Source organism: Rhinatrema bivittatum, chromosome 1 (genome assembly GCF_901001135.1).
Source record: "Rhinatrema bivittatum chromosome 1, aRhiBiv1.1, whole genome shotgun sequence".
NCBI lineage: Eukaryota > Metazoa > Chordata > Amphibia > Gymnophiona > Rhinatrematidae > Rhinatrema > Rhinatrema bivittatum.
In genome coordinates, this window is record NC_042615.1 from 829,201,905 (window position 1) to 829,214,140 (window position 12,236).

Here is a 12,236-nt window from a genome sequence, read left to right on the forward strand (position 1 = left end):
GTCCAAAAAACGACACCATCTGGTGCGGAATCTGGTGGCGGGCCCTACACCAACACTATGGTCCAACTTAGGAGACAATGTGGCATTGAAGTCCCCACCCAGGACAAGGTCCCCTTCTAAATGCTGCTGTAATAGATGGTCAAGTTTGCTTAAGAACGCCACCTGGCCAGTGCTAGGGAAGTAGACATTGAGGAGAGATAGAACACGGGTACCCACCCTAATCTGTAAAAAGATATACCTGCCCTGAGGGTCAGTAATTTGGAGCAGGACTTCATGTATACAGTGTTTAGAAATCAGTACCCCCACTCCCACATACTTATGATCTTTAGAGCTAGCCGCCCAGCAGGCAGTAGAGTAGTGGGGAAACGACAACAGCCTTTCATGATGCTTGCGCACATGAGTCTCCTGTAGGAAAGCTACTCCCACCTTCTGACGCTGGAGCTCCTTGGCAAGTAATGAGCGTTTTCGCGGAGTATTTAGCCCTTTCACATTTAAGGAGAGAATTTTAGTAGTCATGGGTCAGAGGAAAACAGCTAGCCACTAAAAACGGGATTTCCCCAACCCACTGGATATAACAAAGAGAGTAAAAAAAAATAAAAAATGAGGTACCCTTACCCAATCCTTCAGCGCCCCGAATGTAAGGAAGAGAACATGTGCCCCTGTGTGTGCCCCCATAGTGATACCGTATCCCACCATCCGCCCCAGGGATACACAAAAAATGGGAGCCATGAGCACCCGATATACAGCAGTCACCAACCCCCAAAACCCGCCCGCCCCCCCAGCCCGCCTCCTAATACAAAAAAATCAGTAACCTGAACATTAAACCCGCATGCATACCAGGTGTACAGTGTGTTAACCAATACCACACATGCAACGCAGAGTAGCACAGAAACCTCTGTAAGAGAGTCAATCAGTAGCCAGAACCAAGTCCACAGAGCAGTGATAAAGCAGTTGCTTGAGATCTAGGCCTGCAAAGGGAAAAGATGCTGATCCAGAAGAGAGATCACCCTTGCTCCTTTGGAGGGGAGCGACGAACATCCGACTGCCTCCTCAGCTTTTTTCCCCCCTTGTCGGCGCGCTGCCAGCGCGGGGCTGCATCCAGCCTTCCCAGGGGCGCCGCCATCTTAGGAGCCTGAAACGATGCTGGAAGTTGAGCTTTTTGAAAGGCCTCTACTGCATCCGACAGCGTTTTAATTTTATAAGTCACTCCTTGTGCCTGAAATAATAGTCCAAAAGGGAAGGTCCAACGATACTTGATATCCTTGGAGCGTAGGGCAGCCGTAACCTCCCGCAAGGCGTACCGCTTCTGAAGTGTGACGGGCGCTAGGTCTTGATAGATGGAAATGGGCAGGTTGTTCCACTGTACTTCCTTCTGGGAGCGGGAAGCAGCATACACCTTCTCCTTGACTAAAAAGCTGTGGAAGCAGATGACTAAATCTCGGGGCTTCTGATCCCTGCGCGGGCCCAGCGCACGGTGTGCACAGGGCCGGCTGAAGCACTAGGCGAACTAGGCGATCGCCTAGGGTGCCGAGCATTAGGGGGCGCCGAGCCGCTGATGGCCAATGGCCGCCGGTGGACGTCATCCCAATGGCGGCTGAGCGGTGAACTACTGCATCAGCCAATGCAGGAACTTCTCCTCCTTCCTGCCCGCGCGCCCCGGAAGAAAAATGTTGCCGGAGCCGCGTGGGCAGGAAGGAGGAGGAGCATCAGCCAATGCAGGAACTTCTCCTTCCTGCTCGCGCGCCCCGGAAGAAAAATGTTGCCGGAGCCGCGCGGGCAGGAAGGAGGAGGAGCATCAGCCAATGCAGGAACTTCTCCTCCTTCCTGCCCGCGCGGCTCCGGCAACATTTTTCTTCCGGGGCGCGCGGGCAGGAAGGAGGAGGAGCATCAGCCGCGTGCAGAAGAGGATCAGCGCGGCTCGAGAACACCGGGGCCGCTGCAGAGCCCATCCTGCAGCGGCCCGTGAAGAGGAAGCCCAGAGGTGAGAGAGAGACTGAGGGTTTGTACAGTGTGTATGTGTGCGTGTATGAGATGAGTTGAGAGACTGTGTGTGTGGGAGTGAAGGTTGCTGGCAAAAGAAAGAGAGGGGGTCTCTGCCTTTAGTGTGTGCATGTGTATGAATGGGTGCCTGCCTGAGGGTGTGTCTGTGTATGAGAATGAATGGGTGTCTTCCTGGGGTTTGTATGTGTGAGAATAGGTGCCTGCCTGTTTGTGGTGTATGTGTGTGTGTGAGAATAAATTGGTGCCTGCCTGGGGGTCTGTGTGTGTGTGAGAATGAATGTGTGCATGCCTGGGGGATGGGGAGGGAGTGGTGTGAAAATGAATGGGAGCCTGCCTGGGGTTCAGTGTGAGAATGACTAGGAGCTTGCCTGTGTGTGTCTGTGTGAGAACGAGTGGGAGCTTGCCTGGGAGTGTGTGTTTGTTTGTATGTGAGGGAGCCAGTGAGAGTGAGAGCATGAGTGTGTATGAGAAAATCCAGGGGAGTAAGAGTTTGTGTGGGGGTGTGTGTGGAGGGGGAGAGAGTGCCTTAGAGCCTGAGTGTCTGTGAGAGCGAGAGGTTATGGTTGGGTATAAGAGCATGAATGTGTATGTATGTGACAGTGTATGTGTGAGAGAGAATGGAAATGTGAGTCTGTGTGAGAGAGAGAGGATAACCTCCTAATCCTCGACAATATCAGGGTGACTGGAAATCAAGAGCTCCCATGTATGGACAGCAGGGGCTTTTTAAAATCCTTATTAGTTTTAATTATTGTGTGTTATTTGATATATGTACTGTTTTGAAATATTTTATTGGTGTTTGGGAAATTGTAAAAAAATGTATATTATTTTAATTAATAGAAATTCTATTTATCAGTAGTTTTAAAATATTCTTTTATTAGTATGGTTTTACTATTATAACTGATGCTTTATGTTTCTTGATTTTATTTGTTTTATGAGGAATGGTTGTTCTGTTTTTCCATTGTTAATACACAGAGTCTGGCTTCTTGGGGTTTCCATTTCAGTTTTTGTCTAATTTGTGCTCCTTTATTTTGTATTCTGTATTTGGTGAGGGTCTGTCTCTGCTCTGTGTGTGTGTGACCATGATGAGAGATTCTTCTATCATATAGTGTCTGTATAGAGATCTATAGCAATCGGGTTTGTTTTGTTTCCTCAGTAGGTGGTGTATTGGTATTCTAGGACCCAGTGTAATATTTACCCTTGCTTATTCACAGGTAGGGTTATTGTTGTTTGAGTCCTTGGTGTTATTACTGTTATGTTACAATGGGATTGCAGTATAGATTTTGGGTGTCTTTTTTGCGGTGCTTTGTGTTAGTTCACAATGTGTCTGGCAGTGGAAGGTGTTTGTGCTGCTGTTACTGTGAGGTGACACCAGAATTTGAAAATATCTTTTAGTATGATGAGCTGTAAGGGAAACATCCAAGCTCCATTGTTTGGGGGAATTTCAGTGGATGCACAGAGATACAGAACTGGAGGTGCAGGATTTGTATTGACATTCTGCCCCTTCCTATATATTCCAGACTTCACTCTCATAATCATATAGAATTAGTTGAATGAGGCTATCAAATAATTATATAGTGTGAAACTGGCCAGCTTTTTAAATAATGCAGAGGACCCTTTGGACTTTTTTTAACAACAATTTTTTTATAACCAATTTTAAAGCAGGATCCATGCTATAGAGGTGGGTGTGATGAAGAAATGTCATTTTGGCTCCCCCCCCCCCCCCCAAACAAATTCTTCTGTCTAGAGATGCCACTGATTTTCTGTGGCACACAAATGCATTGGCCCCTGGGCGCTGGAGACCCTTGGTGCGCCACTGGGTGCGAGCCATATGGGGCCGCAAGTGGTGGCAAAGAGGAGTGGAGATTTGGCGGGCCGCAAGCAGTGCCCAATCTGCTCGCGACCCAGAAAACCCCAGTCAGCGGGCGTGATTGAGAATGAGGTAGGAGTCGGGGCCGAGACCGGGGGGGGGCGCAAGGAAGAAGGCTCGCCTAGGGCGCCAAATCCCCTTGCACCGGCCCTGGGTGTGCACGCTCCAAACGCACCTCCGGGGGTGCAGCCGGTGAAATAGTCGCACCATCTGGGCCTCCAAGAAGCAAGTGCTGACAAATTTGGGTAGCCACCAGTGCTGCGTCATTCAGGAGTTTCAGGCACCCCCCGTATGCGGAGATTAGCCCTCCGATTTCTATTTTCTAAGTCCTCGAGTTTTCCTGCAGCTCCAGAATCTCAGACTGAACGTGGGTTCCCTGACTTTGTAAGGAGTTTAGGGCCTCACCTTGAGAGTCGACCCTGTTTTCCACGTCATCTACCCTGTTCCCTAGTGCCGCCAGATCTTCTTTTAGGTCTGCTACAGAGGCCATGATGTCTTGTTTGTGCTGTTTCATGTCCTTACGGAGGTCCATAAACCATTGCCGTACCTCTGATCGGGTGAGAAAATTGTCTGCCGAGGCAACGGCCCCGCCGGGCGTCACCGCGCTCGGCTCCACGGTCTCCTCACTGTCCCCCGCGCTGAGATCGCCGTCAGAGGCACCATCTTGGTCCGGGTATGGCGGTAGCTGATTATAAGAAAATCGCCGAAGATCGGCTGTTTTTCTCTTCGACGCCATCAAAAGAGGTAGGCTGGCACTGAGGGCAAGTCTCCCGAGCAATAAGAGCAAAAGTTTTCGCAGTTCGCTGCCGGTTTCACGGGCGGCGGGCTCGTGGGGGAGCGGAGCTCAAGTGCTACGCGTCTGCTCTCATCGGCTGCGTTAGAGCGCCCCGTATTCTGTCCTTTTTTATGATTAAACAGTCAATTTCAATATGTGTGTCCATGCAACAAAACAAATACAAGAATCAATTGCACTATCACAGCACATTTCCATGGAAGTCATGAGGGTGAGTGTGCGTGAAGACTACATTCAGTTGGGCTGGGGATCTTCTGGATTGCTGGAATGATGTCCGACTTGTCCTGCTGTGCTCTGGTCTTGGCAGACTTCCGCTGTTGTCGCTATTCCTTGAGTGTGGGTAGAGATTACATTCGGCTGGGGCTGAGGATCTTCTGGATTGCTGGAATGAGGTCCGACTTGTCCTGCTGTGCTCTGGTCTTGGCAGACTTCCGCTGTTGTCGCTATTCCTTGAGTGTGGGTAGAGATTACATTCGGTTGGGGCTGGGGATCTTCTGGATTGCTGGAATGAGGTCCGACTTGTCCTCCTGTGCTCTGGTCTTGGCAGACTTCCGCTGTTGTCGCTATTCCTTGAGTGTGGGTAGAGATTACATTCGGTTGGGGCTGGGGATCTTCTGGATTGCTGGAATGAGGTCCGACTTGTCCTCCTGTGCTCTGGTCTTGGCAGACTTCCTCTGTTGTCGCTATTCCTTGAGTGTGGGTAGAGATTACATTCGGCTGGGGCTGAGGATCTTCTGGATTACTGGAATGAGGTCCGACTTGTCCTCCTGTGCTCTGGTCTTGGCAGACTTCCGCTGTTGTCGCTATTCCTTGAGTGTGGGTAGAGATTACATTCGGCTGGGGCTGAGGATCTTCTGGATTGCTGGAATGATGTCCGACTTGTCCTGCTGTGCTCTGGTCTTGGCAGACTTCCGCTGTTGTCGCTATTCCTTGAGTGTGGGTAGAGATTACATTCGGCTGGGGCTGAGGATCTTCTGGATTGCTGGAATGAGGTCCGACTTGTCCTGCTGTGCTCTGGTCTTGGCAGACTTCCGCTGTTGTCGCTATTCCTTGAGTGTGGGTAGAGATTACATTCGGCTGGGGCTGAGGATCTTCTGGATTGCTGGAATGAGGTCCGACTTGTCCTGCTGTGCTCTGGTCTTGGCTGACTTCCTCTGTTGTCGCTATTCCTTGAGTGTGGGTAGAGATTACATTCGGTTGGGGCTGAGGATCTTCTGGATTGCTGGAATGAGGTCCGACTTGTCCTGCTGTGCTCTGGTCTTGGCAGACTTCCGCTGTTGTCGCTATTCCTTGAGTGTGGGTAGAGATTACATTCGGTTGGGGCTGGGGATCTTCTGGATTGCTGGAATGAGGTCCGACTTGTCCTCCTGTGCTCTGGTCTTGGCAGACTTCCTCTGTTGTCGCTATTCCTTGAGTGTGGGTAGAGATTACATTCGGCTGGGGCTGAGGATCTTCTGGATTGCTGGAATGAGGTCCGACTTGTCCTCCTGTGCTCTGGTCTTGGCAGACTTCCGCTGTTGTCGCTATTCCTTGAGTGTGGGTAGAGATTACATTCGGCTGGGGCTGAGGATTTTCTGGATTGCTGGAATGAGGTCCGACTTGTCCTGCTGTGCTCTGGTCTTGGCAGACTTCCGCTGTTGTCGCTATTCCTTGAGTGTGGGTAGAGATTACATTCGGTTGGGCCTGGGGATGTTCTGGATTGCTGGAATGAGGTCCGACTTGTCCTCCTGTGCTGTGGTCTTGGCTGACTTCCTCTGTTGTCGCATTTCCTTGCATGGTGTATTTCCCTGATGTCTTCCAGATCTTCTCAAACTTCATCTGCCTTTTAATGAGGTCCTGGTACTGTTGGGTGTTCTGTGATATCTGAAACGAGGAGAGAAAGCATTGACTCATGCTCTGTAACATCAGTTCACAAATCCAGTCTATGAGAGTCATCCTTCCAGATCTGGTTTTCACAACAGCCTTAATGGGGGAATTTTCAAAAGGATTACTGTGCATAGACTGCAGTTTATGTGTTTAAATCAACTTTTGAAAATGAACTGGGTGGGGGGAGTTGTGGGGGCAAAAGTCATGCAAAACCCAATTCCATGCCCATTTATCCCTACACTCATTGGAGGTGTTCTGGGGGAAGAAAGCACTTAATGCATACTTTCAATTTTTAAAAGAACTTTAGAAAACAAGGTTAGGAATAAACAAGTATGTAAAACAGATGTAAGAAAAAGAGCTGATGCACTGTTACAGATGTTAACTTAAAGGTTGCTGGCACCTTGTGGCCGATTCACTGTTTCTACGTCCTGTCTCTGTTACTATAACCTTGTGAGTTGCTTGCTGGGTAATTCAGCATGGTACGTGTTGTCTTTATTTCTACATATGAAACATGCTGTCAGAAGTACCTGAACCTCCTTTGCTTTGCTACATCTGAAGTGGAGAGTTGGCTCAGGAACTGTGAGGGGTAGGTGAGGCTTGCAGGGATAAGGGATTAGGATTGCATGTGCCCTCCTATGGAAGCTAAGGAATGACATTGTTTCTATCTCATGGCATCTGGTAACTGCATCCCACCTCCCGAAGGCCTGAAGGTCAATGGTGACTGAAGTAGCAATTGGAAAATGTCAGGGAGATTTGAAGACCACTCTCTAATCACAAGCTTAAATGGGAAGTCAGCTGAAGTGAAGGCAGCTACATTGAGGAGGGTGATGGGTACTGAATGTCGCCATGTTTACAAGCACAGTTTCAGCCTTGCAGAGGATACAAAAACCATCCTTGATGTCTTGAAAGCCAATTTCAGGTCTGCAAAAAATGTAAGATGTGAAAGATTCACATTTATTTATTTATTTACTTGATTTATACGCCACCTTATTTGGCTGCTGCAAGCAAGAGCAGAGTGAACTTATTGACAACGTTATTACACGTTTGAGGGAGAAAGCAGTGACATGCAAGTATGGCCCACTGACTGATGCATTCATTCAGGATAAACTTGTCCTTGGGTGATCACCATCTTCTGAGACAGTGAGACTTACACCTGAATGCAGCTATGGCAATGTGGCACTCTGCAGCGCTTACTGACTCTGGAACAGCACCGGCAGGCTGACAGCTCTAATGCAACAGAGAAGCACAGGCGCTTAAGCCACCTGAAACCGGATTCAGATCACTTTATGGGCAGGACAATGCTGCCAGAGTAATGTCCAGAACGAGTGACATAAAAGGGAAAAATTACAATGAGGTAGTAACAGGGCAGCATTGGGAGCAAGTGTGAAGCTTGGGTGCTGCTCCCTGCTCTCCCTTCTCAGGTTTCTGATCTCACACACTTTTCTGCTCCTCTTTCCCCTAGGATTATAAAGAGGTTTTTTTCCTGCTCATTCCCTAAGATTATCTCTCAGCTTCAGGAAATGTGCACAGCACAGGAGGAAATGCATTTCCCTTCCTGTTTCTCTGGTGTTGCATTGCAGAGTCTGCTGTCTTGGAGTTTCCAGTTCAGTTTTTGCGTGAATCTGTTTGTAGTCAGTGGTCACTTATCCTGTACTTGCTGGGGTCTGCCTGATTTTATGTGCATGACTGAGGTGAGCTATTCTGCTAGGCTGCGTTTTCTGTGTAGGGACCGGCACTAGTCCAGCTTATTCTGTTTTCAAATTTGCTCTTTCCTTTAGGAGACAAACTGTGCTCTAGCGCTATATTTGCGGTGTTGTCTTTTTGTATGCTAAGAACATAAGACGTTGCCACACTGGGTCAGACCAAGGCCCATCAACCCCAGCATCCTGTTTCCAGCAGTGGTAAATCCAGGTTACAAGCACCTGGCAAGTGCCCAAGCATTAAGTAAATACCATGCTATTAAAGCTGGTAATAAGCAGAGGGTATTTCATAAGTCAACTTGATTAATAGCAGTTTAAAGACTTCTGGAATTTGTACAAACATTTTTTAAACCCAGCTACACTATCTCCCTTAACCACATCCTCTGGCAATAAATTCAAGAGCTAATTGCAAATTGAGTGAAAAATAATTTTCTTCAACTTGTTTTTCTAACTTCATGGAGTGCCCCCTAGTCCTATTACATGAAAGACTAAATAACAGATAGACATTTACCTTTTCTGGTCCTCTCAAGATTTTGTATACCTCTATCATATTCACCCTCAGCCGTCTCTTCTCCAAGCTGAACAGCCCTAACCTCTTCATCCTTTTTTCTTAGGGGAGCTGTTCCATCCCCTTTATCATTTTTAGTCATCTTGCTCTGTACCTTTTTCAATGAATATATGATTCATTTTTGAGATGTGATGACCAGAATTGCACAGAGTACTCCAAGTACTACCTCACCATGGAATGATACAGAGACATTGACATTCCCCATGTTATTCACCATTCCTAATAATTCCTAACATTCTGTTTGCTTTTTTTGACTGCCAAAAGCACACTGAGATGACAATTTCAATATATTATCCACTGTGATGCTCGCATCTTTTTCCTGGGTGATATCTCCTAAGATAGAACCTAACATCGTATAACTACAGCGTTGGTTATTTTTCCCTACATACATCACCTTGCATTTGACAACATTAAATTTCACCTGCCATTTCAATACCCAATCTTCCAGTCTTGCAAGGTCTTCCTGCAATTCATCACAATCCACTTGTGATTTAACTACTCTGAATAATTTTGTATCATCTGAAAATTTCACCATCTCACTCATTGAATCACTTTCCAGATGATTTATAAATATATGAAAATCACTGGTCCAAGTACAGATCCCTGAGGCACTCCACTGTTTACCCTTTTCCACTGAGGAAATTGTCTGTTTAATCCCACTCTCTGTTTCCTGTCTTTTAACCAGTTTGTAATCCACGAAAGGACATCGCCTCCTATCCCATTACTTTTTAGTTTTCTTAGAAGCCTCTCAAGTGGGACTTTGTCAAACGCCTTCTGAAAATCCAAATACACTACATCTACCGGTTCACCTTTATCCACATGATTATTAACCCCTTCAAAAAAATGAAGCTGATTTGTGAGGCAGGACTTCCCTTGGGTAAATCCATGCTGGCTGTGTCCCATTAATCCATGTCTTTCCATGTGTTCTGTGATTTCATTCTTTAGAAGAGTTTCTATGAATTTTCCCATCACTGAAGTCAGGCTGCTAGATTGTGGTTGGTTGACTTCCATGTGTTAATGTGGATTGGTGTAGCAGGCTAAAGCAATAAGGTGAGTTCATCATACTGGACAATTTTACCCTCTGTTGTGTGCACAAATGTCATTGCTGATGAGTTTTGTGCACAGAAAATGTGTGTAAAACTGTGTGTCCTGCTGCTTACTGCCCTCTCATGGAAATCCCATGCAAATGAGGGCGTTGACAATTAACCCCCAAGGGAGAGAAGAGAGCTGCCTTAACTCAGGTTTTCCTAGTGCTGGAAATTTTACTCCTGGGCAGAGGTGGAGTAAAGCTTCCAGGGCTTGTGTCTGTCTCCAGACAGAAGCTGAATTTCTTACACCAGGACCTGGAAATATAGATTTATGCACAGAAAACATGCCTTGCACACACAAAGCATGCTTATATATTATTTGTTTAAAATTCTTATATTCTGCTGATTTGATAATCCTCAGGTTTAAGAGAAACTCTCTCTCGCTCCCCCAATTTTAAAATGTGCCTTCAGCCTGTGCTGTGCACACATTTTAACTGGGTTTTCTGGGCACATTTTCCAGTCAGTGCAGTTTTTTTTAACTCCCAATGCATTTGCCTAAAATTATCTTATGAAAAATACTAATAATCTCCACCGAAGGTGTAGCAACTCACAAACTATATGTTCCAAACAACACTCTCTGATCAAAGAAATGGACTGGGTGAAAAACTCACAAAACAAATTTTATCAAAAATATTTTTTATTTATTTATTTATTTATTTATTTATTTATTTAGGGTTTTTATATACCGACTTTCTCGATATACAAATCAAATCAAGACGGTTTCCAAAGAACAAAACTTTCGCCGTAAGGCGTTACATAAAACAATAGATATAGAATTGAACAGGTAATGTGCGGCTTTACATTAAACAATCCACATATTGAACAAAAGAACGAAAATCAATAAAAATTAAAAATTAGATGTGATAGATATATACAATATATGACAATAATATTGTCAAACAACATGAATAAATGATAGGTAAAAGGTCGGTATTGGGCTTTGTATTGAGCTATTTTGCTCTTTGATCGGAGTCGAAGAGTTCCTGCAATTCCGGGTAGGCTTGCCGGAAGAGCCACGTTTTTAGGTTTTTCTTGAATGTTAGATGGCAGGTTTCAAGTCGCAGATCAGGCGGTAATGAGTTCCAAAGGGTGGGTCCGGCTGTGGAGAGTGCCCTTTTAGCTAGCGAAGTTTTAATCGGGGGAGCATATAAAGAACCTTTATAATTATATCTGATAGGTCTTTTTGATGTGTGAAGGCGGAGTTGCGAGGTAAGATTTAAGTGGGCGCTGCCCATAATAGCCTTGTGGATCATTGATAATGTCTTGAAGGTGATTCTAGCTTTTATGGGAAGCCAGTGGAGGTAGAGTAGAATTGGAGTGATGTGGGTTCTTTTGTTGGTGTTGGTGAGTAACCTCGCCGCAGCATTTTGTACCATCTGTAAGGGTTTTATGGCTGATAACGGAAGACCTAGCAGAAGAGAATTGCAGTAGTCTAACTTGGATAGAATTATAGACTGAACTACTAAACGGAAGTCACTGAAGTGGAGGAGTGGTTTCAGATTCTTTAGCACTTGTAGTTTGAAGTAACATTCTTTGGTTGTGTTGTGGATGAAGGATTTAAGGTTGAATTGATTGTCGATGCGCACTCCTAAGTCTCTGACTGACGGTGAGGGGTTGATGGGTGGTGTTGTGGATTGTGTTAAGTTTTGGATGTTGGAGGTAGTGTGTTTTTCGTCAGGCGAGATGATGAGGATTTCTGTTTTGTTTGTGTTTAGTATAAGGTTGAGGCTGGATAACAGGGAATTGATGGATAGTAAGCAGTTGTTCCAATGGGTCCAGGTTTTTTGCAGTGATTCTGTGATGGGGAGGAGTATCTGAATGTCATCCGCGAAAATATAGTGCTTTAGCTTGAGGCTGGCGAGTAGGTGGCAGAGCGGAAGCAGGTAAATATTGAAAAGGGTGGGGGAGAGTGATGAACCTTGAGGTACTCCTCTGCAAGATTTGATAGGAGGTGATTCTGCGTTATTTATCTTGACTTTATAGGATCTATTTTCTAGGAATGATTGAAACCAACTAAGAGCTTCTCCTTGGATTCCTATATCCGATAGCCGTTCGAGGAGGATGTCGTGATTTACCGTGTCGAATGCGGCGGATAAGTCAAGAAGAGCGAGGAGGTATGATTGTTTTCTTTCAAGGTTGAGGAGAATGGTGTCGGATAGTGAAGTTAGTAGAGCTTCTGTGTTTTGCGATTTCCTGAATCCAAACTGAAAGGGGGAGAGTATATTGTTCTCCTCCAGGTAATCGGACAGTTGCTTATTGACGAATCTCTCCATTACTCTTGAGATTAGAGGTAGATTTGCTATCGGGCGGAAGTTGGCAGGGTCTGTTATTGGCAAGTTGGGTTTTTTAAGTA

The 12,236-nt window shown here is 46.0% G+C and overlaps 1 protein-coding gene across 1 annotated transcript in view; it reads right to left on the minus strand.

Moving 5' to 3' along the window:
* Positions 1-4,770: 4,770 nt before the first annotated feature.
* Positions 4,771-12,236, minus strand: part of LOC115073611 — a 48,750-nt gene continuing 41,284 nt past the window's right edge. Inside the window, exon 5 of the mRNA XM_029572150.1 lies at positions 4,771-6,524. Within this exon, the coding sequence (XP_029428010.1) occupies positions 4,896-6,524 (1,629 nt within the window). The 3' untranslated portion in view covers positions 4,771-4,895. The remainder of the gene's footprint in view (positions 6,525-12,236) is intronic.